General features: G+C 51.3%; 1 protein-coding gene across 6 annotated transcripts in view; it reads right to left on the bottom strand.

Annotated features, from left to right (window-relative positions):
• Positions 1 to 20,332, bottom strand: part of ABCC8 (ATP binding cassette subfamily C member 8) — a 75,822-nt gene extending 55,490 nt beyond the window's left edge. For all 6 annotated transcript variants that reach the window (XM_087433138.1, XM_087433141.1, XM_014783341.2 and 3 more), the window contains exons 1-6: positions 20,151 to 20,332; positions 18,694 to 18,835; positions 13,817 to 13,938; positions 8,474 to 8,640; positions 6,367 to 6,609; positions 5,275 to 5,463 (exon numbers count right to left, since the gene is read on the bottom strand). In XM_087433138.1, the coding sequence (XP_087289264.1) occupies positions 5,275 to 5,463; positions 6,367 to 6,609; positions 8,474 to 8,640; positions 13,817 to 13,938; positions 18,694 to 18,835; positions 20,151 to 20,298 (1,011 nt within the window). In that variant the 5' untranslated portion in view covers positions 20,299 to 20,332. The remainder of the gene's footprint in view (positions 1 to 5,274; positions 5,464 to 6,366; positions 6,610 to 8,473; positions 8,641 to 13,816; positions 13,939 to 18,693; positions 18,836 to 20,150) is intronic.
• Between the last annotated feature and the right edge of the window lie 3,275 nt (positions 20,333 to 23,607).

The following is a 23,607-nucleotide window of genomic DNA, read 5'->3' as shown; positions in this document are numbered from 1 at the left end:
TATAATGATACCCATGGGAATGCTATGCACCCAAGAACACTGATCATCATGAAAGCTCTTGAGCAGCATGGAATGCCACTCATGTGCCACGTCACAATGATCAGAAAACACAAAGGCTAGAGAATGAGGGCTGGAAAAATCAATGGATCATGAATGCTGGTTAGGATATGGGTGGTATTTATTAATGCACTCATCAATATTTGTGCTTTTTAAACAAAACAACAAATTCTCTTTTTGCAGCTCTAAAGGCAAAGACTTGACCCCTTTCCCCTGCAACACATCTCCCCTAGGGTCAGAAACTATATTTCTTTGGATCAATAATTTTGTGACCTGTTAAAAATGAAAATCTCCCTGCAGGTATAAGTCATTAGGTCATTATTTGATCTCTCTTCAAAGAGACAGGTTAAAAGGGACAGGGCCCAGAATAACTGTTTTGATTAAGAAGTGGGTACTAGATTAGCCAAAGAGGCCTGCCCAAGGAAGGTGGGCCCTGGTGAAGTCTGGCGAGAAGAGGGTGGTGAACGGGTGTGAGGGCGCTGGCCACCCAGCATGCTGAAGGCCAGAAAGAACAGGCCAAGGACCTACAACTTGACGTTTGGTGGGGGGCAAATGCTTTGGAAGATCAGACGCCCTAGTCTCACATTTTCACAAGTTCTCAGGGTAGAACTTGTGTTTGTTTCCGGAGATTTCCCCAGTAGCACTCAATAAATATTTTTCAGTTAATCGATGCATATGATCTTCATCTCGCACCTACTTTCTTCAGAAGTTATCACACATTTCCCCATTTTCCAGTTGAGCCAACTGAGGCCTGCAGCCTGTAGGTGACTGCTGACGAGCACAGAGTCGCTGCAGAGGTCGGACTAGAACTCGGGCCTCTTGACTCCACAGTACCGAACCCCATTGCCCCTGCGGCCAGAAGTGTGGGGGGAAAGGCCCCCTTCCCTTGTCCTCTGGAGCTTAAAGGAGAGGCGGTCACCTGGGGGCTTGCTTCGATATTGGCAGGGGCCAAAAAGTGAACTCCCCACAGGTCCCAGCCCTGGAAGGCCCTGGGTAAACACAATGAGAACTATCTTTGACCACTCACGGGCCAACACAGCCACCTATCCATCCACAGCCCTTTCACATGTGGGTTAGAGCCTGGACTTTGAGGTTAGCATATCTGTGTTTGAGTCCTGACTCATGATATATTAGCCATTGTGTCCTTAGGTAAGTTCCTCAACCTCTCTGAGCCTCTGTTTCCGCACCTGTAAAATGAGGCCATTAAGGGTTTCTACTTCAGAGAGTTGTGAGAATTCAATGTAGCAATGCAGATATCTAATGTAAAAGAAACGTTTAGTAAGAGCAAGCACTCAATATACGGTGACTTCTGTATTATTCACTGAAGAGTCATTCCTCCTCTGCCTTCTGAGGGTCAGGCATGGAGCTGGGTGCTGGGCACACAGAGGTCAGACAATGCAGTTCCTGTCTTAGGGGGCCCAGGGTCGAGGTGGGGAGAGAGACAAGGAATGCTTTCATGGTGCAAGCACAGGATGTCATGGGAGCACAGAGGAGGAGCATCAAATTCAACCAGAGGAAGGCTTCCTGGAGGAGGTGACATTTGAGCTGATTCTTGGTGGCTGAGAAGGGGTTAGTGAGGTGAAGGGAGGCACGTCAGGCTGGAGCAGCTGCCTGGGCATTGTCCTGAAGAGACCAACCCACACGCTGACATCACAAAGTCACAGAAATGCATGTAAGTTCACAAAGTCACCCACAGTGATAGCTGCAAACAAGTGTACCAAAATGGGGACACAGACACAAGGAAAAAGACATATCAGGAGACACAGGACAAACAGAGGGACACACATATAGAATCATACGCAGTTCCCAGGAGAAGTGGTTCAGAAACAAACACATACGCACTCACACACCTACACACGTTTTCTCACTGAGGTTTAGAGGCCGTTCGAAGCTTTGGCCCTTAGATCAAAGCCAGATTTTCTTTCTTTCTCTGCTCAGCTGACAGCCGAGAGCAGTGCTGGCAGGTTTCAGACACCAGCAGTTCTTTATGCATTCAATTCCCTCGCTCTCCAGCCAGATCAGTGGCACCTATGGCAGGTGACAGATTGTGGGTGGGGGTTGGGCAGGAGAGGAAGCTGGAAAGAGACAGATCATGGGCTGTGCCCAGCCTGGGTCCCAACTTTCCCTGGGGAGTGATGGGGGACAAGCACATCAAAGATCTAGCAGGCCATGAGACACTTCCAGTAATTAAAGAAGAAATAAGGAATGTTTGTCCTTGCGGATGCCAAGGGAGGTGTGATTCTTGCCAACTGTGAGTGTCCTGGGAAGGGAAGAGGGGACAAGGCAGCCACTGATAATGAAGTAAACAGTGGTGCTCGGCTGTGCAGACTGCAGCAGGATGGACTCAGGGTGAGTGGAAAGCAGGCTTTCTCACCGCATCGGTTGTCAAACACCACAGCACGTAGCTAGAGCGCTTCCTTCTTTGTAGGTTCATGAAGACCAGAATAGCACCTGCCTCTCCAGATTAGAGCTGCTGGGAGGCAGGGGGATGAATCAAATAACCTCATAAATGACCCCTTTTCCTCATTTTCTGGGCCCGGGAGCCCAAATGAGAAGTAAGCCATATCCCAGGCAACCACACGATTGAGGACACCTTGTTGCTGACACGAGACTGTATGTACTTTCCGTTTCCCCGTCTGTAATTTGCTGATTGTATTTGGGCTGCAGAGAACAAACATTAAATCTGATAAGGCCTGCTGCCACTGAGGCAGGCCATCTGTCTCGGGGATTTACATGCTGACAAGGAACCCGGACAGGAGCATTCCAGTGAGAGGGCAAGGTCTGTGTATAAACAAAGAGAAGAGAGAAGGCAAAGCTGGCGTTCAGATGGGATAAAATTCCAAGTGTTCTCACACCTCTTTGGCGCATCCTGCCTCAGAGCTGTCTCCTTAGGAGACTCCTATAGGAGTTTTGGGGATCACGGGAAGAAGACCATGCGGACAAGCTGATCGAGGACCTCCCTGTGTCACTTCCCCCTAATATTAACAACTGGCTCCATGTTGCTGTGGATTATCAATGCAGAGTATTCTGGGGTCGCCTATGGTCAGGCTAACACTAACGGTGACACCCCTGTGGACAAGAGAAGCTGTCTCTTCCCCTCTCTTTTTGGGCCAAGGGAAGCTGAGAGGCTCAAAAGCCATCAAAGTCTAAATAAGCAAAAAGAGTACTCACATTCTGGATTGAACAAGAAATCTGCCCATCTTAGCCTGGCCAATTCATACTCACCTGTCAAGGCCCCATTCAAATTCCCCCTCCTCTATGAAGCTGTCATACCACTGGCTCAGTTAGTCTCTCCCTCTTCCCATATATAGTTCCCTGTATATACCTCCTAATAGTGGTATTTAACACACCATACAAAAATATTTTATTTAGATTTCTCTCTCCTCCACTGGATTTCACAATCCTTGGAGCCAGAGGTGATAGCTTGATAATAATAATAAATGTCAGTTTAGCATCATGGTTGTCCAGACCATGGAGTGAAAGAGACTTGGGTTCGAATCCTGACTCTGTCACTGACTAGCTGAGGGCCCCTAGGGAAAGTTACTTAACCTCTCTGAGCCTCAAGTTCCTCATCTGTAAAATGGGGATAAAAATATCCACTTCGTAAGTTGTATGCTATGTGACATATCTCAATAAAGCTTTTACAAAAAAATTCCCTAAAAGGTTGTTTTACAGATCAAATGAGATAACACACACAGATAACTCCCACATGTGGCCAGGCATGTATTAAGCGGTCAATAAGTGGTTATTATTACTGTTAATAGTCCTGATCATAACCACTGCCGCTGTATTCCCACAGCCCAACCCAGGTCTGGCACATAGTAGGGTTCAATAAATGCTTGCTGAATAAATCAGACAAATAGACTTGGAGCATCTCATATTCTCGGCCAAAAGTGCTCAGCTGATTAACTATATCTCTAGAAAAAAATAATATAAACCTTCTGAGGATTAAATGCTATCTGTGATTTGGAGCCCATGAGATGAATAACATTAAGCAAGGGAGTGTCATAAATTATTGAGATCTCTGATTCTCTGCACCATTTTCGAACTGTCTGTCTGGGGTTAAAAAGTTATAATGATATTCTTGCTGGGAAAACAAAACTCTGAATCTTATTAGAGGTGAAAAGTTTGCCATTTTCTGACCATCTAAACCTAAGTGGCAGCAAAGAAGCAGATGAAAGAATTAAGTACCCCACCCATACCCCCAGAGTGGCTGCCATTGTCCCAAGTGGGGCAAATAAACCCCCAGGAAGATTTTCTGTCTCTTTTGTCCAACAAATGTCAGTTTGCAGCATCTTTAGAGCTGGAAAGGCCATTGGATATCATCTTGTCCAAAGGGTTTCCATTATTTGTAAGACATGGAACGCTTTTTAAAAAGTAATTGTTAGTGGGACAGTCTAACATATTAATAAAACTGGGGTAGCTTTGAATGAAATCTAGAGTGTAGGGAGAAAAAGCCTTTCTCATGGAGGTTTCCCACTCCCCTCACCTCCGACAGCAGCCCCCAAGATGCCCCTGTAGAAACTCGAGTGCCATGGATATACAGAACTGAAGAAGACAGACCCCTGAAAAGGTATTCAGAGTCTGTTAAGATGACATGAACTAAAAGCCAACACATCCAACAAATCATAGACACTCTAGACACTGAATAAATGCTTCCTGCAACTTTCTGAATGACTAAATAACTGGGAGAGGGGCCAGCCCAGTGGCGTAGTGGTTAAGTTTGCGTGCTCTGCTTTGGTGGCCCAGGGTTCACAGGCTCAGATCCCAGGTGCGGACATACTCACTGCTCATCAAGCCATGCTGTGGCGGCATCCCACGTACAAAACAGAGGAAGATGGGCACAGATGTTAGCTCAGGGCTAATCTTCCTCAGCAAAAAGAGGAAGATTGGCAACAGATGTTAGCTTAGGGCCAATCTTCCTCACCAAAAAAAAAACCTAAAAAAAATAAATAAGCAGGAGAGGTATTATAGTGGTGATGGTGTGGTGAGGAGAGCAGGGCACCATAAACCCTCCTGAGGCACAAGCTCGCCTCCTGGCATTTCTGTTGACCGGATGCAGAGCATCTTCTGGAGGGGATGCAGCCAAGGGCCTTGTGCACGTGTGAGGAGCTGCCCAGGGCAGCCACAGCTCACAGACATTGACCTCTTACATGTTCTCATGCACGAGTGAAAACCTTCCGAAGGGTGCCCTGCTCTACCCCTGGGGCAGCCTACCTTGGTCTGGGAGACACGGTTCTCCTTCCCGAGGTGGTCCACGATCCCGAAGATGCACAGCGGTCCGGCAAAGCCCAGCAGGTCGGCCAAGATGCGGAAAGTGCTGCTGAGGACCAGGCGTCTCCCGAAGGCATGGGAGAGTGCCCGCCAGATGGCCCGGGCGCCCTGCGTACTCTGCGCATCCTTTCTCTGCCCAGGGAGACCCACAGCCAGGTCAGAGTGACCGAGGACCTGTTCATGGCACGGCCTGGCCTCCCAGGAAGCCCCTGGCTCTTGCTGCCTGAGGAAACCCAGTGGCCACATCTGCTGCAAACAAGTGAACTCCAGGAAGAAATCATGGAACCATCAAGTGCACCGTTGGGGGGGCCCTATCAATGCCATCATGGTCCAGGTGGGGAAACTGAGGCCAGATGATTGATCAAGGTCACACAGCTGGTCAGGGACTATGTGACGAGCACAGCACTGCACTGAGGGCGTGGCAGGTGCCATGCTCACTCGTTACCACCAGCCACTGCATCTGCCTCAGTGTCTCCCTGCTGTGCTGGGGCAGAGGCAGCGAAGCAGTACTGGACCGGGAGCTGAGAAACTGGCTCTGCCACCTACCAGCTGTGGGCCAGCTCTGGGCAGGTCACGGCCTTTCTTGGGGCCTCAGTTTCCACCTCAGTGATATGGGGAGACCCCTGCCTGGCCCAACTCAAAGAGTTATTTTAAGAATCAGACCACTAAAACCTTTGCTCTAAAATGGGTGAAAATTCCCACCTTTATAGTCATTGAGCTTCAGAAGGAAGGACACAGAGCCTGGGGGAATCCAATAGGGTCACTTCCCTTCTTGGGGCCTCAGTTTCCCCATCTGGACAATGTGGGTGTTAGATAAGATGACTTAAACTGTAAGGGCCATTCCAGCTGTGACTGGCCTATGAATCTTTAGTCCTGGACTTGTCCCTGGTTCACAGGGCAAGACTCTTCCCCTCACTGGGCCTCAGTTTCCCCACCTGTCTCACCAGGGGTTTGACCTGATGCTTTCTGAGGTCCCCATCTATGACTCTAAACTGGAGGGTGGGGAATGGATGGTGTGGCCGTGCCCCCACTGACCGCCTGGGTGTCGAAGGCCTTGCAGAGCCGCCGGTAGTTGGTGAGGGCCCTCATGGCGATAGGCAGCTTCCCAATGGCTCGGAGATCAATGGGCTTCTTGTGGGCAGTCTTGATGAAGGCGTTCATCCACCAGTAGGTGCCTTTGGACAGCAGGTTCACGAAGGGCTGCAGGAAGCGCACCCCCAAGTCCTGCAGGTCCTCAGGGGGCTTCACCTCCCTTGGCGTCTTGAAGAAGATATATCTCTGTGGGGCACATGGGCCACCAGGGAGCGGTAAGTGCAGCTTCTCACCACTCCCCACTTAGCCCCAGCAAAGACCTGGGCTCATGACATCCCAGCCTTGACCTCTAACAGATGGGGCCATCTCTTGCCTATTCCCAGGAAAAGGATCCCCCCATATCTCTTGGCAACAAATGCCAGGGCCTCCTGACTTGTAACTCTTCATTGAGGTCTACTCTGAATCCCCCTGGCTGGATTAAGTTGAGTTCAAGTTGGGTTGGGGAAGAGCAGGAGTCTCCATATACCATCTTCTCCACAGATCTGAGGATACCACCACGTTTCATGTCGAGTTTGCAGAAAGCAAGTGGAGTCATGCAGACCCGGGTTCAAATCCTGCCTCTTGCACTTACTAGCAAGATGTGTTTGGACAAGTTTCTTCTAAAATGTTTCCTCATCTAAAAAGGGGGTGGTACTTGCATCACAGGGGTGCTGTGAGGGTCAGATGAGGCAGGGAATGTAGAAGGCCTTTGCCCTGCAAATCACCAACTAAAAGCAGAGGAGTCAGAAAAATGCAAATTAAAGTAGTGCTTTATACTCGCGAGACTGGCACAAATTAGGAATGGCTATACTGCCACAGCTGGCTGGAGGAAGGGAGAGGGTTTTCTTATTCATTGCTGGTAGTTTACAGCCTTGCTGGAAGGCAGTCTGCAACATCAATTAAAATTTAAAAGACCAGGCCGGCCCCGTGGCTTAGCGGTTAAGTGCCTGCGCTCCGCTGCTGGCGGCCCAGGTTCGGAACCCCGGGCGCGCACCGACGCACTGCTTCTCCGGCCATGCTGAGGCCGCGTCCCACATACAGCAACTAGAAGGATGTGCAACTGTGACATACAACTATCTACTGGGCTTTGGGGGAAATAAATAAATAAATAAATAAAAATTTAAAAGACCCTTTGAACCAGCAACTCCACTCCTTGGACTCTCTCCCACAGAAATAAAAGCAGCAATACATAAAGATATAAGTGTGTTTAATACACTATTATTTGTGAAGGCAAAAACTTGGCAACAAAATGAATACCTATCAATAGGGCAATGGCTGAATAAATGATGGCTCATCCACATGATGGAATATTATGCAGCCATTAAGGAAATTAAATTAGCCATACCAGACTTGGAGGGGAGACTATCTCCTAAGAGATAGATGCTGGGTAAGAAAAGCAAGATGTAGAAAACTGTGTATTGATACCATTTTCATAAAACGAATATTGAGGGAAAAAACCTGCATACTTATATATGTGTTGAGAAAAAAGAACCCCGAATAGATACATGTATTGGCATTATATTAATAAAAACAAAGAGTGGAAAGACACATACCAGGTTGTTAATGTGGGTTACTTGGGGAGGGAAAGGTTGGGGGAGGGGAGAGAAGGGAGGGGGCAAACAAAAATGACAACAAAACAAAGACTTGTATGCAGCCACATGTACTCATCCATGTACATGTGTGACTATATGAATACATTGAAATAAAAACAAGTCTCCCCTCCAACCCAGAAAACTCCAAACAGCAAACCTCAGGAGAAGCCAGGACCTGAAGCTTTTCCCCTCTCTATGGGATTAAACCCAGAATCCTTCAGCCTCGGCTAACATATCCTGTCCCTTCCTTTCCCTCTGGGAGCCTGGGGTAGAGGGCAGCTGGGCTAGATGGAATGTTCCTCCAGAAGGTTCTCCCCTGGCCTCAACTCCCCTTTTGGGGGCAGGTAAAACAAGCTGACTCCTTCTACTCGGCTGAGAAGCAGGGTGGAGGCCCACTCGCCGGGCAGGACACTGGTCAGAGCCCAGTGTGTCCTCAGGTGGGTGGCAGAAGGGTGGCAGCTCAGGAGTGGCCTGCTTACCCTCACCCTGATGACGTTGACCTCCACGAGGAGCAGCAGCCCGTAGAGAATCACCAGCAGCCCCGTGAGGCAGAAGCGCAGCTGCGAGAAGCCGATGGCGTGGTCGTAGAACTTGACAAACTTGATGGTCTTGGTGATGAAGGCCAGGGTCCAGTAGACCAGCAGGGCTGCCGGAGAGAGACGGGAGAGCACAGAGGACTTGCGTGCGCACATTCGCGTGTGTGTGCACTCGCGTGTGTAAGTATAGGGGAGCAAAGGAAAGAAAACGAATGTGTCAGAGGAGGTGTGTGTGTAATACAAGTGTTAGGGTGTGAGTGTGCACATTTCTGAGGCAAGGGAGGTGTGTGAATATATGAGTGTGTCATTTTGAGATGACGTACATACATTAAAACATTCATGATAGGTGTGTTCACAAACATTAATAATCTGTAGAAGTCAAGCTGGTCAGCCAAATTTCCCTTTGCAATAAATAAGAAGACAAATAGGAAAATTATTTCTTGAATTTAACTAAGTTACAGGCACTGTGCCAAGTAAGTACTTTAACACATAATCTCATTTATTCCTTACAATAACCTTGTGAGGGAAGCACTGTGTCACACCCCCATTTAACAGACAAAGGAATCAAGGCTCAGGAAGGTTAGGTAACTGATCCGAGGTCACACAGTCATTAAGCAGCAGGGTAGCACGAGACCTCATCCTACAATGGTTTCCTTTTGGGATTTCCAAGCCAGGAAGATCTTCAAGGTCCTTCAATCCAGCTCTTTCATTTTACAGATGAGGAAAATGAAGCCCAGAGAGAGGAGGTGACCTGCCCAAGCTCACTGCAAGCTAGTGACAGAGAGAGGGTGAGGGCCTAGGTGCCTGGTCCGCGGTCCAGAGCCCACTACAGCATGAGGATGCTCCTCAGGGAGCCTGGGGGGGTGGGGATACAAAAAAGTGTCACAGTCCTGCGAGGCAGTGCAGATAGTGGTTAGAGCCGGCGCTGCAGCCAGATACGCCTGGGTCAGATCCTATGACTGAACAGCTATGTGACTTTGGGTAAGTCATTTAACCCATCCAGGCCTCAGGGTCCTCATCCATAAGATGGGGATAATGACAGTGTTACCTCTAAGGTTGTTGTGAGCAATGTATGGAAAGCATTTAGCACAGGGAGCCTGGCACACTGGGGGTGCTCTTTGGACAACAGCTGTTAATATTTTTATTATCTCCAGACTTCAGACCTGAGACCATGACCATCAGAAGCCATTAGTGGATTCTATCCCCTTAATCCCCACCACCACCACCCACTAATAAACCGTGGTTAGTTGGCAACAACCAAAACCAGCATTAACTAAGTGCCCTTTTAGGGGGTGCTTTAGCCCAGGCAGCTGTTCCCCGCTCACTCCCTAGAGCCACCAGCAGATCAGGCCCCTAGATCCCCTAGAGCTCCTCTTCAGCGGAACCAGAGAGGGAAGGAGAGCGTCACCCTGCTCCCCATCCCCAGGTGGGCCTGGACATGAACGCCAGCACGTCTCTTGGGGACGAAAGCTGGGGTCTGCCCCAGCCTGGCTCTGGGCTGGGAACTAGATCAAGATGTTGAACTTGCCCGGGGAGGGCAAATGCCCTCCATCTCAGGTCCCTGAGTGATAGCATTAGGACAGAGGGCAGAAGCATCTGCTTTGTGGTCCCAGCCCTCAGGACTGGGATGATGTTCCCTCAGCTTGGTCTGGTCTCCAGGTCACAAGGACCCCACAGCTGGAGGCCATCCCCCTGCTCCACCCCTACCCTTCCCCAGACAAACTCTATCCCAGGCATCAGAACCTCTGTCACCCTTAGTGATGGTCATCTTCTGGGTCCACGCCTTGAAAATATGCCTCACACTGGCCTTGCCTCTAACACTTAACAGACAGAGTCTGAACTGATCTTCATAACAATCCTATGACTTAGGCGGGGACTTACATTCCTATCCAGATGGGGAAACTGAGGCTCAGAGAGCCTGAGTGTCTTGTCTAAGGTCACACAGGGAGTTAGTGGTGGACCCAGGACTAAGCCCAGGGTTCTTTCCACAGTCCCATCCTACAGTGCTGAGCCCTCGGCCTTTGCCAGACACAGCAGCACTGGCAAAAGCTTCATGCTTGACTGAGAGAAAAGGAGACAGGGAAGAAAGTGGTGCGACACAGGGGCTGCCGGTGAGTTTAAGCTTTGAATTCCCATTACCCCGCTTCTTCCCTCCCTTCCCCTCCTCAGCCCCACATCCCACCCATCACCAAGTTCTCTCTATTTTACCTCCTGAATCTCTTAAATTCATCTACTTCTTTCCATTTGGGTGGCCACCTGGGTCCCAGCCGCCATCAGGTCTCCCCCGGACCACCTTGAGAGCCTTCTCATGGTTTCCCCACTTCCCCTCCTCCAATTTAGCCTCCTTAAAGCAGCAAATACACTCACATATGATCTCAATGCCCCCATGTGCACAGCAGCACTATTCACAATAGACAAAGGTGGAAGCAGCCCAAGTGTCCCTCGATGGATGAACAGATAAACAAAATGTGGTCCATCCATACAACGGAATATTATTCAGCCTTAAAAAGGAAGGAAATTCTGCTACAACACAGGTGAACCTGGACATTATTATGCTAAGTTAAATGAGCCAGTGACGAAAGGACAAAATAGTGTGTGAGTCCACTTATATGAGATACCTAGAGGAGTCAGATTCATAGAGACAGAAAGAACGGTGGTTGCAAGGGGCTGGGGGAGAGGGGAATGGGGAGTTATTGTTTAACGGGGACAGGATTTCAGTTTGGGAAGATGAAAAAGTTTTGGAGACGGATGGTGGTGGTTGTATAATATGAATGTACTTAATGCCACTGAACTATACACTTAAAAGTGGTTAAAAAGGTTAATTTTATGTTATGTATATGTTACTTAACACACACACACACACACACACACACACACACAGACACACACACACACAAAACCCAATCCTCAATGGCTTCCCATTGCCCTTGGGATAAAGACCAAGGCTTGTGGTATGGTCTTCAAGGCTCTGCCTGGTGCAGGCTCCACCTGCCACTCCAGCCTTCAAAGTTCAGTTCCCTTCTGCTCTCTGCACTCCAGCCACTGCTTTTCTCCTGGATTTCCTAATGTGCTTTGCTCTTCCTGCCTCAGGGCATTTGCACATGCTGTTCCTTCTGCCTGAAGCACTCCCCTCTCCCTTCTCTCAGTTAGTTCCTACCCATCCTTCAGTTCTCAGCTCAAGCATGACTTTCTGCTGGAACATTTCCTTGCTCTCATCTGGAGCCCCAGAATCAAAGTTATTTCACGGGACAATCTAAGCCGCATCGTGATTCACCCTTTTGCAGGACTCCGGACCTGTGACCAGACAGTAGCCTCCTCAGAGGCCAGCTGTTCCCCCAACACCCACTGCCCTCTATCTCTGCAGCTCCTGGGTACGTCCTTTTCACTTTTCCCCGTTCTAGGATTTCTTGCTCTGTAGAGAGCAAACCTCTAACAAAGAGGAATGGAAGGAGTTAGCCCTTGTTCCTTGGAGCATTCCTGGTCCAACCATGGGTGGTATTTGTGCTCTAAGGAGAGAACATTATGTGCTTTCTGGAGAAGGAGAAAATGAACTTGCCAGACGCCCAGACAGAGTGCTTCCGGGGGCACAGTCAGCCAGGCCCTGGTGGTTAACGAGGGCTTCTCTGTGCGTGAGAAGCTGCTTCAGAACCTGGAGCAGGAGGCTCGCTGAAGCCTGAATTTAACACCTCTCAACCTGCTGCCCCCGAGGCCCCCAACCACACTCACATGGGGGCCCCCGGGTGCGGCATCCCTGGATGATCCTGATGGAGCCCAGCTCTCACTTTACATGGGGAGGCAGACCTGTGATCATCTCAGGAAACACCTGCCGCCCCCTCACGTCACCACACTGTCACTGGGTTAGCAAAGAGTGTTCCAGACTCTGGATGTCAACTAGATGCTGTGACTCCTAAAAATCACAGTCTGACTTAATGACACACAGTCTGACCACAGCCTGACAGCCAGATGTACAGCTCCAGCCTTAGTCTTGCAAACTGAGCCCAACACAGAGGCAGACCTGTGGCCCAAGCACAGCCTGAGGACCCTGAGACACGTGGTCTCAGAAACGGTAAGAACCTGCCCGGGTGCCAGACCCTCAGGATCTAAACCCTGCTCTGCCCCTTGACGGGCTGGGCAGACTCGTGCAAGTCGCGTAACCTCTGAGCCTCGGTTTCCTGATGCGTGAAGGGGAGATAATAATGGCACCTGCCTCATCGCGTGGTTGTGAGGATTAAACGAGTTAATATAAGCAAACCGCTTAGGATCGTGCCTGACACCTAAGGGCTATGCGAGTGCTCACTGTTGTTATTTGTGACCTCTGAGTTTCAAGGGCCACACCTGTAAAACGGGGACAGCAACAGCACCAACAGGGAGATTGTGGGAATTAAGAGAGAGAACACGTGTGGGGAGCTTAGCACCGAGCCTGGCACACAGGACATGTTCAACAGATGTCAACAGTTGTCACTGTTGTTTCTGCCTGGGCCCCAGCCACACAGAGTCAGAGGGTCTAAGCGTCCCTGCTAAATGTTGGCAAACCACAGGCGCTGCTGCTGGGGCCGTCCTCTTCTTTCTCCAGGTGACCTCGTCTGGGCTCGAGCTTTAGACACCATCTGTAGGCCCAGGACTGCTGACTGTGTATCTCCAGCCCTGACCTCCCCCTGAAGGCCCGACTCATTTATCCAACTGCCCACCTGACCCTTGAGTTGGCTGTTCTCAAACTCGACATGCCCCCACACCACAACTCCTGCCCCTTCGCCACATCAGTTATTGATACCACCATCCGCCCAGGCGCTCAGGCCCAGAGCCCAGGAGTCATCCTTGCTCCTCTCCTGCCCCCTGACCTCATCTCCTACCATTCTTCCCCTTGCTCATTTGGCTTTGCCACACTGGCCTCTTTGCCAAGTTTGCTCCCATCAGAAGCCCTTTGCACATGCTGGTCCATCTGCATGGAACACTCTTCCCCCAAGTATCTGCCATGTTCACTCTTGTCAGAGGCCCTCCCTGAGCACCCTATATAGACAGCAACGTTGCCATCACTCTCCACCCCATACCCAGCCTTATTTTCTTCATAGCGCCATCACTACCTATCGGTTGGTTTGTATATTTACTGTCTTTGCCTGTCTGTCTCCTCCACCGACTATAAGCTCCATAAAGGCAGGGATTTTTCCTTCTCTACTTCTGAACCTCTAGCACCTAGAACAGGGCCCAACACGCAGTAAGTCCTCAGTAAACATTATCTGAACAAATGAATGGAGGAATCTGTCCCTATTCCGCCCCTTCCCCCCCTACCGATCAGCAGCTTGGGGAAGTTGGAGGTCTCGATGTTGTGATAGTAGACCACGGAGGTGACGGTAGCCATGAACGCCATCCCAGCCGGCATGTACAGGTGGAGATGGCGGGATTCGGTCACCCTGAGACAGAAGTGAGAGAGAGAGAGAGAAACAGGATGTGGATGTGCTGAGTTCCCCAACAGAGCAGCCCAGGCCTTGTGCTTTGGGCTCAGCCCCCAGCAGGGCCTCCAGATCACACGTGCAGCTCTGCACCATATACTGGCAGCTCTGCCCAGCCCATACCCCAAACACGCCCATTAACTAAGGGGCCCGAGAGTCCACACAGTGACGCTATGAGGGCTCATGTTCAGGCTTCAGCATTCATGGCCTTCTCTCCCTGGGTCCGTGATGACAGAACCTGGCCTAGGGAAGCCAGTGTTGGCAATTGCAGCTGCAAAGCCTCTGGCCTGGAACCAGTTCTCTGGGAATGAACACGACTGGATCCCTGTCCCTGGTGTTCCCTGGGCAGTACAGGGGTCTGTGACCACAGCTCACTGAGAGACAGCCCCATTTAACGTGAACAGAAGAAGTCAGCATTGGCACCCCTCCCCAGGTGGTGTAATAACAACACTGATAGTCAGTATTATTGGGCATTTACCCTGTGCCAGGCACTGTTCTAAGCATTTGATATATCTTAACTCATTTAGTCTTCATAAAATCCCCTGGAGTTGGTACTCTTAGTCTCCTCACTTTACGGTAGAGGAAAGTGAGGCATAGAGAGGCTGAGTAACAAGCCCAAGGTCACTGCTTTTGTTTCCTCCCTTGGATGGGGATGGAGGCAGCCAATACCAGCTCACCCTCTCCCCATTTTAACTCACAGAGGCCTCGGTGGCAGGTGGACTCTGGTCTGGTGATAAGACCCATAGGGGGCCGGAGCTCTCTCCCAGACCTCAGGCTTCCCCATGATGGTGAGGAGGCTCACCTTAACTGGCCCGATCGTGCCCTTCCACGGCTCCCTCCTACAGATGGCAAAACCCTCAGCCCGCAGCCTGGCATCAAAGGTCCAGGTGATGTGGCCTCAAGTCACTTTTCCAGCACTGCCCAGCCTGCTATTTCTGCTGAAGCTGTGTTGGGATCCCCTCCATTCCAAGAAGGCCTCCTCCAATCTCCTGCCTCAGCGCTGCCCTTGCTTGTGCTGCTGTTTCTAACCAGCATGCCAAGGGTCCCTGCCCTCAAGAAGCTGACAACGAGGGTGGCAAGTGGTGGGATGGTGGCAACCATGCTCAGAGCTAACTGTTTGACAGTCTAAAGAAGTCTAGGGAAGTGAGTCTGCAGATGGACAGAAGGCTGAGAGCACAAAGGAGGGGGTGGGCAACAAGGGAAAGCTTCACAGAGGAGGTAGCACCACACTGGACTTTGAAGGATGAGCAGGAGTTCAACAGAGGAGTGGGGACACGAGAGCCATGTTGGGACCCCAAGTGGTCCGGTAGGACTAGAGTGTAGGCATAGAGCCAGTGTGAGCTGTTCACCAAATACAATGCTCCCTTCTTCCTTGCTAAAGGAACCACAGTTTGCTCCAGCAGCAATGTGCCCAGCCCCAGGGAATAAACGGTGATTGGTTCAAGCAGCCACGCAATTCCACACCCCTTTGCCAGCGATTGGTCCAAGGGTGGTCATATAACCCAATTCTGGCCAATGAGATGTACAGGCAAGTCAGTGGAAGAAGATATCCTGCACAAAGAAGAGGCATGTGAGGAGCCTGCCCCCTTTGCCCTTGCCTAAGTGATAGCCGTCTTGTGACCATGGGGGAAGACATGGCGGACACACAGAGGATGGTGTAGAAAGAGAAAGGGAAGAGGATGGCTTCCTGATGCCATCACTAAGCCATCAAATCAACTGGAAAAGGTGACCTCCAGATTTCTTATTAAATGAGACTGTAAATGTTAATATTCTTTAAGCCTTGATTGGTGGATATTCTCAGCAAAAGGTCTTTAAACTGATACAGGAGGTATAAGGCAATCAGTCACTAGTGGGGATGCTGAGAACAGCCAATACCCTGCCCAGGGCTCTCCAAAACTCTTGCCTCTGTACTCCTTGAAATAATTTAGAAAAACTCTATACATCCTCACATATTTTAAAGTGACATTCAAAGTGTTATATCATAAGTTTAAAGAAATTCTTTTTTTGCAATGGGAGTTAGAAATGATAAAAATTTTATAAAGTTACATAAGATAAATAATAATCATAATTGAAAAAAATATTTCGTGACATCACAATAAAATAGATTTTGGCTGCTTTAATGAATAATATACACTGAATTAGGTAAGAGATTAGGTAAAAGGGTTAGATCTGGGCTTTTCCCAGTGTATGGTGGTCTGGGAAAACATTCTATATTTAAAAAAAAATCCTCACTAACCTATACTGCTTTGGTTGTTCTGAATTCAGAGCATCACACAGAAATAATACCCACACGAAGACAGGAAGCCCTACAGGTTAATGATGCCTTAATTAACCACCGAATGAGGCTGACCCTAAACCAAAGTCAAGTTTGAAAACCACTGCTTTACGCAGCCCCCACTCCCAACTGCCCCCTAGCCTTCCAGGCAGATCTGCAACCCCAGGCCCCCTAGCCTTCCAGGCAGATCTGCAACCCCAGGCTGGGGTGGACTGGGGGTGCCCCAGGGCAGGGGCTGTGGCTACTCCTCCCATCTGCTCCCTTCCCATGTCCTTCCTTCATGCTTGGATGCCCAGGGGTGTAGGCCCACAGATTGAGGCTAGCAAACACCAGGTAACAAGTGTCCAGTTGAGGAGCCCACCTGCCCGCTGAGGAGGGAATGGTGGTTCGCACTGAGCTGGAGAGGTTTGGGGTACAGGTGCAGCCCTACATAGGAGGGGCTGCTGGACAGCCAGCAGGAAGGACTCCTCGACCTGATTCATGCCAGTCTCCCACCTACTGGGAATATACTACCTACCCAGGGCTCTGCCACTCTGTCCGTGCTCTAATTTCATCCTCCATGGCCCTGTGAGGCAGGCAAGGCAGGGATTATGATGCTCATTTCACAGGTGGAGAAAGTGAGGCCCAGAAAGGCTGGGTGGCTTGTCCACAGCCCCACAGGTGGTACATAGCAGAAGCGCTAGCCAAAGACCCAGGTCTACCTTCTCCACGGGAAGGGGATTTTCCTCTCCATCACCCCGCTAATTATAACCCCTTGAGTACCTTCTGGCCTGAGGCCTCAAAGGCATCCCTCCCCTCTCTAGCATTTCTGCTGCTTTGGAAGGGGTGTTGGGGGTGGGGGCTGGGGGGCAGACTTGTCAGCTGCTAGTTACGTGGCAGTGTGCATTCTGGTCTTCTTGCTGGTCTGGGGCTTTGATCACGAGGAGGAGGCCCTAGGCAGGCAGTTGTCACAGAGAGTACTGCGGAAACCAGGATGCAGGGACATCGCGGGTGGGAGGGTGAGGGAGTGTGTGTGGGGGATCCCATCCCCCTGCCATCCAGCTGCAGGAGCCAGGGCCGGCAGGAGTGGAGTCTGGGCGTAGTCTGACTGCAGCTCAGAGAGGTGGAACCTCAGGTATTTAAGCCAAATGCCTCCCACCCTCCACCACCTCACTGAGGCCATCACTGAGCCTTGCCAATTCTTTGATTCTTCCTTGGTGAGATGGAAGAATTCCATCTCCTCCAAAGGAGGAGGAGAAGAATCTCCTCCTTTTCTGCGCCCTCAACTGCTGACACACCATTTCTGGCTGCAGTTCTCTCTCACCTGGCCTACTGCAGTCACCTCTTAAGAGCAGTTTCTACCTCCAGCCTCTCCCTGCCTCCAACCTACCCTGGACACCCCCTCAGGTTCTCACCTAAAAGTGCTGCGCGGATTACATCTCTTCTGTTCCAAACTGCTGACAAAATCCAACCCAAATACTCAGCCTGGCATTCGAAGCCCTCCTAGAGATGCCCCAACCCAATGTCCCAGTCTCAGCCTCCATCGCTCCCTTGTGCGTGTTTCATGCCTCAGCCCCGCTGCGCTGCTCCTACCCCACCTGCCTTCCTCCCGGCGGCTTTGCTCCTCCTTCCTCTGGCCCCGCTGGCCCTCTCCCTCTGAAATCCTCTGCCTGCCGGAACCCTAGTCATCCTTCCGGGCTCAGCTCAGAAGCCCCCTCGACCAGGAAGCTTGCCCAACCCTGCCTTTCTTTCTCCTCCCAGAGTATTTACTTGTGACATTATTTCATTCATTCTCTTAAAGTCAATAAATGTCTGCGGAGCTTTGTCATGTGCCTGGAACTGTGAATACAGAGATGAATAAAACCCAGGTTCCAACTCTGAGGCCTTTCTGTCTTGGGGGGTGGTGGTGGGGAACAGTGTGCAAACAGATATAAGCCGTGACATACAGGGTGATCTACGCTGTGGCAGAGGTACAAGGAGTGTGCTGTGAGGCCCAGAGGAAAGGTGGGCATGAGAAGTCCCCAGGGAATGAGGCTGGAGGCAGGGAGTGTTGACTGGGAGGACTTTGGATGCCAGACTGAGGACTTGGGGCCTTATAAACAACTGGGAACCAAGGAAAGATCTTAAGAAGAATAATTTTTTCCCCCAACAAGGTAACTCCAGCAGCTTGTGGAAGAGGCTGGGCATCTTCCACCAGAGTTGGGGCACTTTGATAAGCTCTAGGACTATTTCACCAAGACTTGGCAAGCAGATTTGGGTTCCCTCTACCCTGCTGCACTGAGAGCAGGGCCTGGGCCTCACTTGCGTCCAGTGCCTGACACAGGGGTGTTGCGTAAACAGTGGCTGGATTTATCAGCAGATGATACTGGCTCACAGAATGCAGGTGAGCTGAGGCCTCCCTGGGCCTTTCAGGAAGCACCTGGAGCAGATCCCCTCTCCTGAGTCCTCCGAGGGTCACTCACCCGTCAGACAGGATGCCCTCCGCGATCTCACACACCAGGACAAAGAGCAGCATGAAGGTCAGGATCCAGCGCAGGTTGTGTCCAGGGAAGTGGAGCCACGTGCTGTGGTGGATGTGTACCTTGGAGCTCTGACTGCCCCATCCTGCGAGGAGAGACAGGAAGAGGGGGGAAGCCTGGCTCACCTGGACGGGGGGTGTATGAACCCCAGGAAGGTGCTTGAGCATTGGGGGTGAGGAGTGTACCTATCTGCACACCTGTGCATGAGGATTCCTGAGTCTGGTAAACATGAACTAAATGTCCAAGCATGAAGCCTAGACCCGAGCAGGCCCACCTATGCAGGTACCCATTTTACACGCTAATTGTCTTGTGTGACAAGTTATCATGTAAGTAAACCATTTGGTTGAGAACAGAAGTGTAAATACTGGTACAATTTTTGATACGCATATGAGCATACATTGCATATGCTTCCTTCCTATTTCTGTCTAATTGTTTGTCTTTGTCAATAACTTTGTCTTGGCTTCTGCAGCATCTTCCTCCTCTTTTTAATTTAATTTTGTGACGATTTTTCCTTTCTTTCCAAAAGCTGTTATCAATGTTAAGATTTGCTTTTTTTCTTGAAATAAATTAACACATTTGGGGGAGGCAAGGGACACCCTATGAGTTGACAGAGCTAGCCTGCTTGGGAAAGTCGAGGTCTTGAAGAGAGATGAGGGGGCCTGGAGTCAAGAGGCACGCATGACTATCGCGGCGGTGGAGCCCAACTTTGCAGATGTCTTTTAAGCAGGGCGCTGGGGGCCGCTGGGGTCCCTGCATCCCTGAGTCGGGGCTGCTCAGCACGGAGGCTGAGAAGTTGTCTTCTGGAGACACACGCCCGGTGGGGTGCCATGGAAAGCGCATCCAAGTCCTCAGCTGCCGCCTCTCCTTGACCAGGGCAAGTGGGACCCCGGGACTGTCAGAGGCTACTGACCACCGTCTGGCTCAGCCCCGGGGAAGCACGGGAGTTCGCAGGGCCTCCATCTCGGCCTCCGAGGCGCAGGTTGCACTCTTCCCCGGGCGCAGCTGCGGCTGACAGGGAGGGTGCCTTGGGGGAGGGGTGACCCGGCTCCCTACACAGCACCACTGAGGGTGCAGCCCGATCTTTCCAGCGCGTACAGAACCCTCTTCTTTCCCCGTTCTCCACCCCAGGTCTGGCCTTGCGGTGGCAAAACTTGGGGATCCCCGGGGTCAGGAGCGTCCGCTGTCTGGTGCGGGTTCAGGGGCACCCTGGGGAGTGAGGGGACGCGCCGGTGTGCGAGCGCGGGGACCGCGGGGTAGAGCACACAGCCGGGGACCCAGGGAGCGAGGCGAGCGGCAGTCGCGGGGCCGGAAGAGGACACCGAGCGGCGGGCGCGCAGCGCCTCCCCCTCCTGCCTCCCCGCCTCTGCCCAGCCCTCCTCCGCGGCTCGCGGCGCGCTCACCGATGAAGAGGATGGGGAAGGTGATGAAGAGCAGGAAGACGTGCGGCACCACGTTGAGCGCGTCCACGAAGCAGCCGTTGTTGAGGACGCCCTGGTCCACCCGGTAGGCGGCCGAGTGGTTCTCGCTGCCGCAGAAGGCCAGGGGCATGGCGGCGCGGGCTCGGCTGCGGCTGGCTCCACGCGCCTCCCGCGCCTCCCGCGCCTCTGTCCCTCTCCGCTCCGCCGCGGCCCGGCCGTCAGGCCCTCCCCTCCCACCCTCCCCCGGCCCCGCCCCGCCCCGCCCGCGCTCCCGCTCCCGCTCCCCCACCCCGCCGCTCCGCTACCTGCGGGGCCGGGCGGGGCAGCCGGGAGCCCCACCCGCCTGGCGGCACTGGGCCCGCGTTCCAGCTGCGGCGGCCCGTGCGCCCAGATGTGCTCGGGACGTTTGTGAGTGCCCCGCTGCGCGCGTGCGCTGGGAAGAGAGGTGGCTGGGCACGCTCGAGTCTGGATGGGAGAGTAGGGGGTGCAGAAGAGAGGTGGAGGGTCCCCGTGGGTCCAGAGTGGGAGAGTTCGGGGTCTCGAGTGTGAGCTCCCTGCCCGGGGTCTGAGATGGGGGCTGACCTGGGCATGGTGCGGGTGGATGTAGTTAGATCGGAGGGACGTGGTGGGAGCAGAGTGGAGCAAGCGCCCACCCCATATGGGTAAGAAAAGCAGTGAGGAACATTACCTTGGGGGGCGCTTGAATATTTTCAAAAGCGGTCCCAGGCGCGGGGCGCTCAGAGGTGCTTTACAGCACATCCAGCCCTTTCAGAAACGGGATCTCCCTACACTCCTGCTGAGTACAGGTTACAATTTCTCCCGTTTTTCTGATGAGGAAGCAGACTCAGGGAATTTGCAGGACTGACGCAAGGTCTCACTGCCACCAAGTGGGGAAGCGTAACTTGAACCCAGCTCCTCAGAGCCCCCCAGCCCCATCTCCCTCAGGCTTGCATCTAATTCGTTGAAGCCGCCCGGCCACTGGCAGGTGAATGAGTAGAACGGTTCCCGCCCAAGGCTGAAAAAAAGGCGCTTGTGGAATTGTATCCAGCGAAAGCAATGGAGGCAGCTAGAAGGGGTGGCAAGAGAGAATGTTACCCCCCGGGCTGTATTCTTAACCTGCCACAGACAGGCTTAAGGAGTTCAAGGACCTGGTGAAATTGTAAAGACAGTGTTATGCCTTCCTACACTTTTTGGAGAGATTCTCACAGGTCCATAGCCAAAAAAGTTTCCGTCCTATGAAGAAAGAAGAGAAAATGGGATTTTAGGTTAGATTTTAGAAGAATTTCCTGAGTGAGGAGTATGGAGCATAAATGCATATGTTCCCAGAAGGGGCCGGGGCACACCAGGAGAAGATCATTGAGGCTCCGTGCCTTTGCAGGATGACGTCAGGCCAGGCCTCAGCTCTGCCTCAGGCCCTGCGAGAGGCCAGGACAGAGCCCGGTACCAGGGCAGAGGGCAGGGGGCTGGGTGAACAGCCTGGGGAGGGCAGGAGCTCAGGGTCTGAAGGCCTCAGACAGTCTCTGACTTTTGGGAATCTCTCTGAAGCTGAAAGATGTTTCATGCAGTTTCAGCCAAAATAGTGAAAATTTGGTGGCAGGAAATGTCCAGCACCAGTGGCAGGAGTTAATTAACCTGGGTGAATGCAGCCACAGAAAAGGTGACCGCTGAGTCCATGTAGCAAGTGGGAAAAGCTTGTGAGATAATGTCAGTTGGAAAGGCAGGAAACAAAATTGTGTTTCCCATGATTACAGCTCTATTAAATATGTGTGTTTGAATGCGAGCCCCAGGGGGATGCTCACACCCGGAAATGGCTGTTGAGTTAGGGTGGTGGAAATGGCTGTTGAGTTAGGGTGGTGGAAATGGCTGTTGAGTTAGGGTGGTGCGCAGTGTATATTAGCTACCTTTGCTGTGCTTATTAGTATTGTTATCATCATTCTCTTTCTGTAAAAATGAGACAGCTGAGGTTGAGAGAGATGAGATGGTGTGCCCACAGTCACCTAACAAGATTTTTTTTAATTTTGTTTTTTTATGGTTTTGAAACTTTCTGCAATGTTGCCATTTTGTTTTTGTAGTTACAATGTCAGTTTTCACCCTTTCAGCAATGCTATTTTTCCTTTTAGTAGTAATAGTGTATGTATTTTTAAAGGACAAGTCCCCAGTCCTGGATTCACCACTGTTAGTTGTGTGATGCTGGACGAGTCACCATTCTGTGCTTCAATTTCCTCATTTCTAAACGGGGAAGATAATAATACAGACCCCAGAGGATTAAAATGAGATCACCAGTGTAAATGTGCTTTGTAAGCCAGGAAGCTAGTCCAGCCTGCTTCATCCCCTGGGGGCCTACACAGGGGATCCCCTCAATCAATGAAGGTTATCTAGTGGTCTTTCCTTCCAAGGGACTCAGCACACAGTGCCTGGCACAACCCAACCACCTGTCTCTTCTGGACCATTTGAAATAAACAAAAAGCCCGGTCCAACCCCAGCTGGACCCAAGCATAAAGGACTATTAAGGGAGCATCAACTGGGACTAAGAGAGGTTACGTCTGTGCCTTGGGGGCGGGGGGGGGGGTGGCGCGTTTGCCTTCTCTAGTACAAAAACCTACTGTGTGACCCTCCTCCACACCTAGCTTTATAGTGAGGACACCCATCACACTGTCTGCCGTGTGGTGCCAGAGTTATTTTGAAAAGTGTAGAGTCAGGTGAACAAAGAGGCAGGAAAGGACTTCTGCTGTAGCGTGGATTATAATCTTGTAAACAACCCAAATGTCCATCAATAGAGGGCTGGTTAAAACAAAACCAACAAACAAAAAACATGGTATTATCCATACTGTGGAATACTGTGAGGCAAGTGCAGCGAATAAAGAAGGGTTCTATATTCTGACACGGAAAGACGTTCACGGCATAGACGTGGAGCAGCCTATGCTGCATGAAACCATTTATTTCGACAACAGAAGCAGACACGGAGCTACACAAGTCTCTGTGGGGAGGCGCTGGGTCTCAGGCTTTCCCACCTCCGGCGATGCCTCTCGCTTCTGTTGCAGGGCGCAGAAGACGAAGGACGGCACCAGGAGCTTGCTCCCCACAAAGCTATTCATTTTGAGAATTCTCGGTTGTCCTCCTGGCAGAATGGAAAACCTGGGTTGGATTTAAGGGACCTGGATTCTCACACTCGCTGGCCCACTGGGTGGGTGTGGCCTCAGGCAGGTCCCCTTCTCTCCTTTGTGTGGGGAAAGGGTTGACACAAAGCTTCAAAAAAGTCCCTTCCAGCTCAGATGTTGTTCAGGCTTTAGTGCCCTGTCTCTGTCTGGCTGACCAGGTGTGTCAGTGACCATGGCATAGGGAGTCATCAGGATAATAATGGTGACAGAGTGGGGTGATATTTCAAGAAATTAACCCTTTCAATAACCCCGATCAATAGTGAGTTGGTTAAAAACAAAGA

This window comes from Ceratotherium simum, chromosome 7 (assembly GCF_057802395.1).
Source record: "Ceratotherium simum simum isolate JZ-2026a chromosome 7, ASM5780239v1, whole genome shotgun sequence".
Classification (NCBI taxonomy): domain Eukaryota; kingdom Metazoa; phylum Chordata; class Mammalia; order Perissodactyla; family Rhinocerotidae; genus Ceratotherium; species Ceratotherium simum.
Note: the sequence above shows the minus strand (reverse complement) of the source record. Positions and strands in the feature narration are given on the sequence as shown.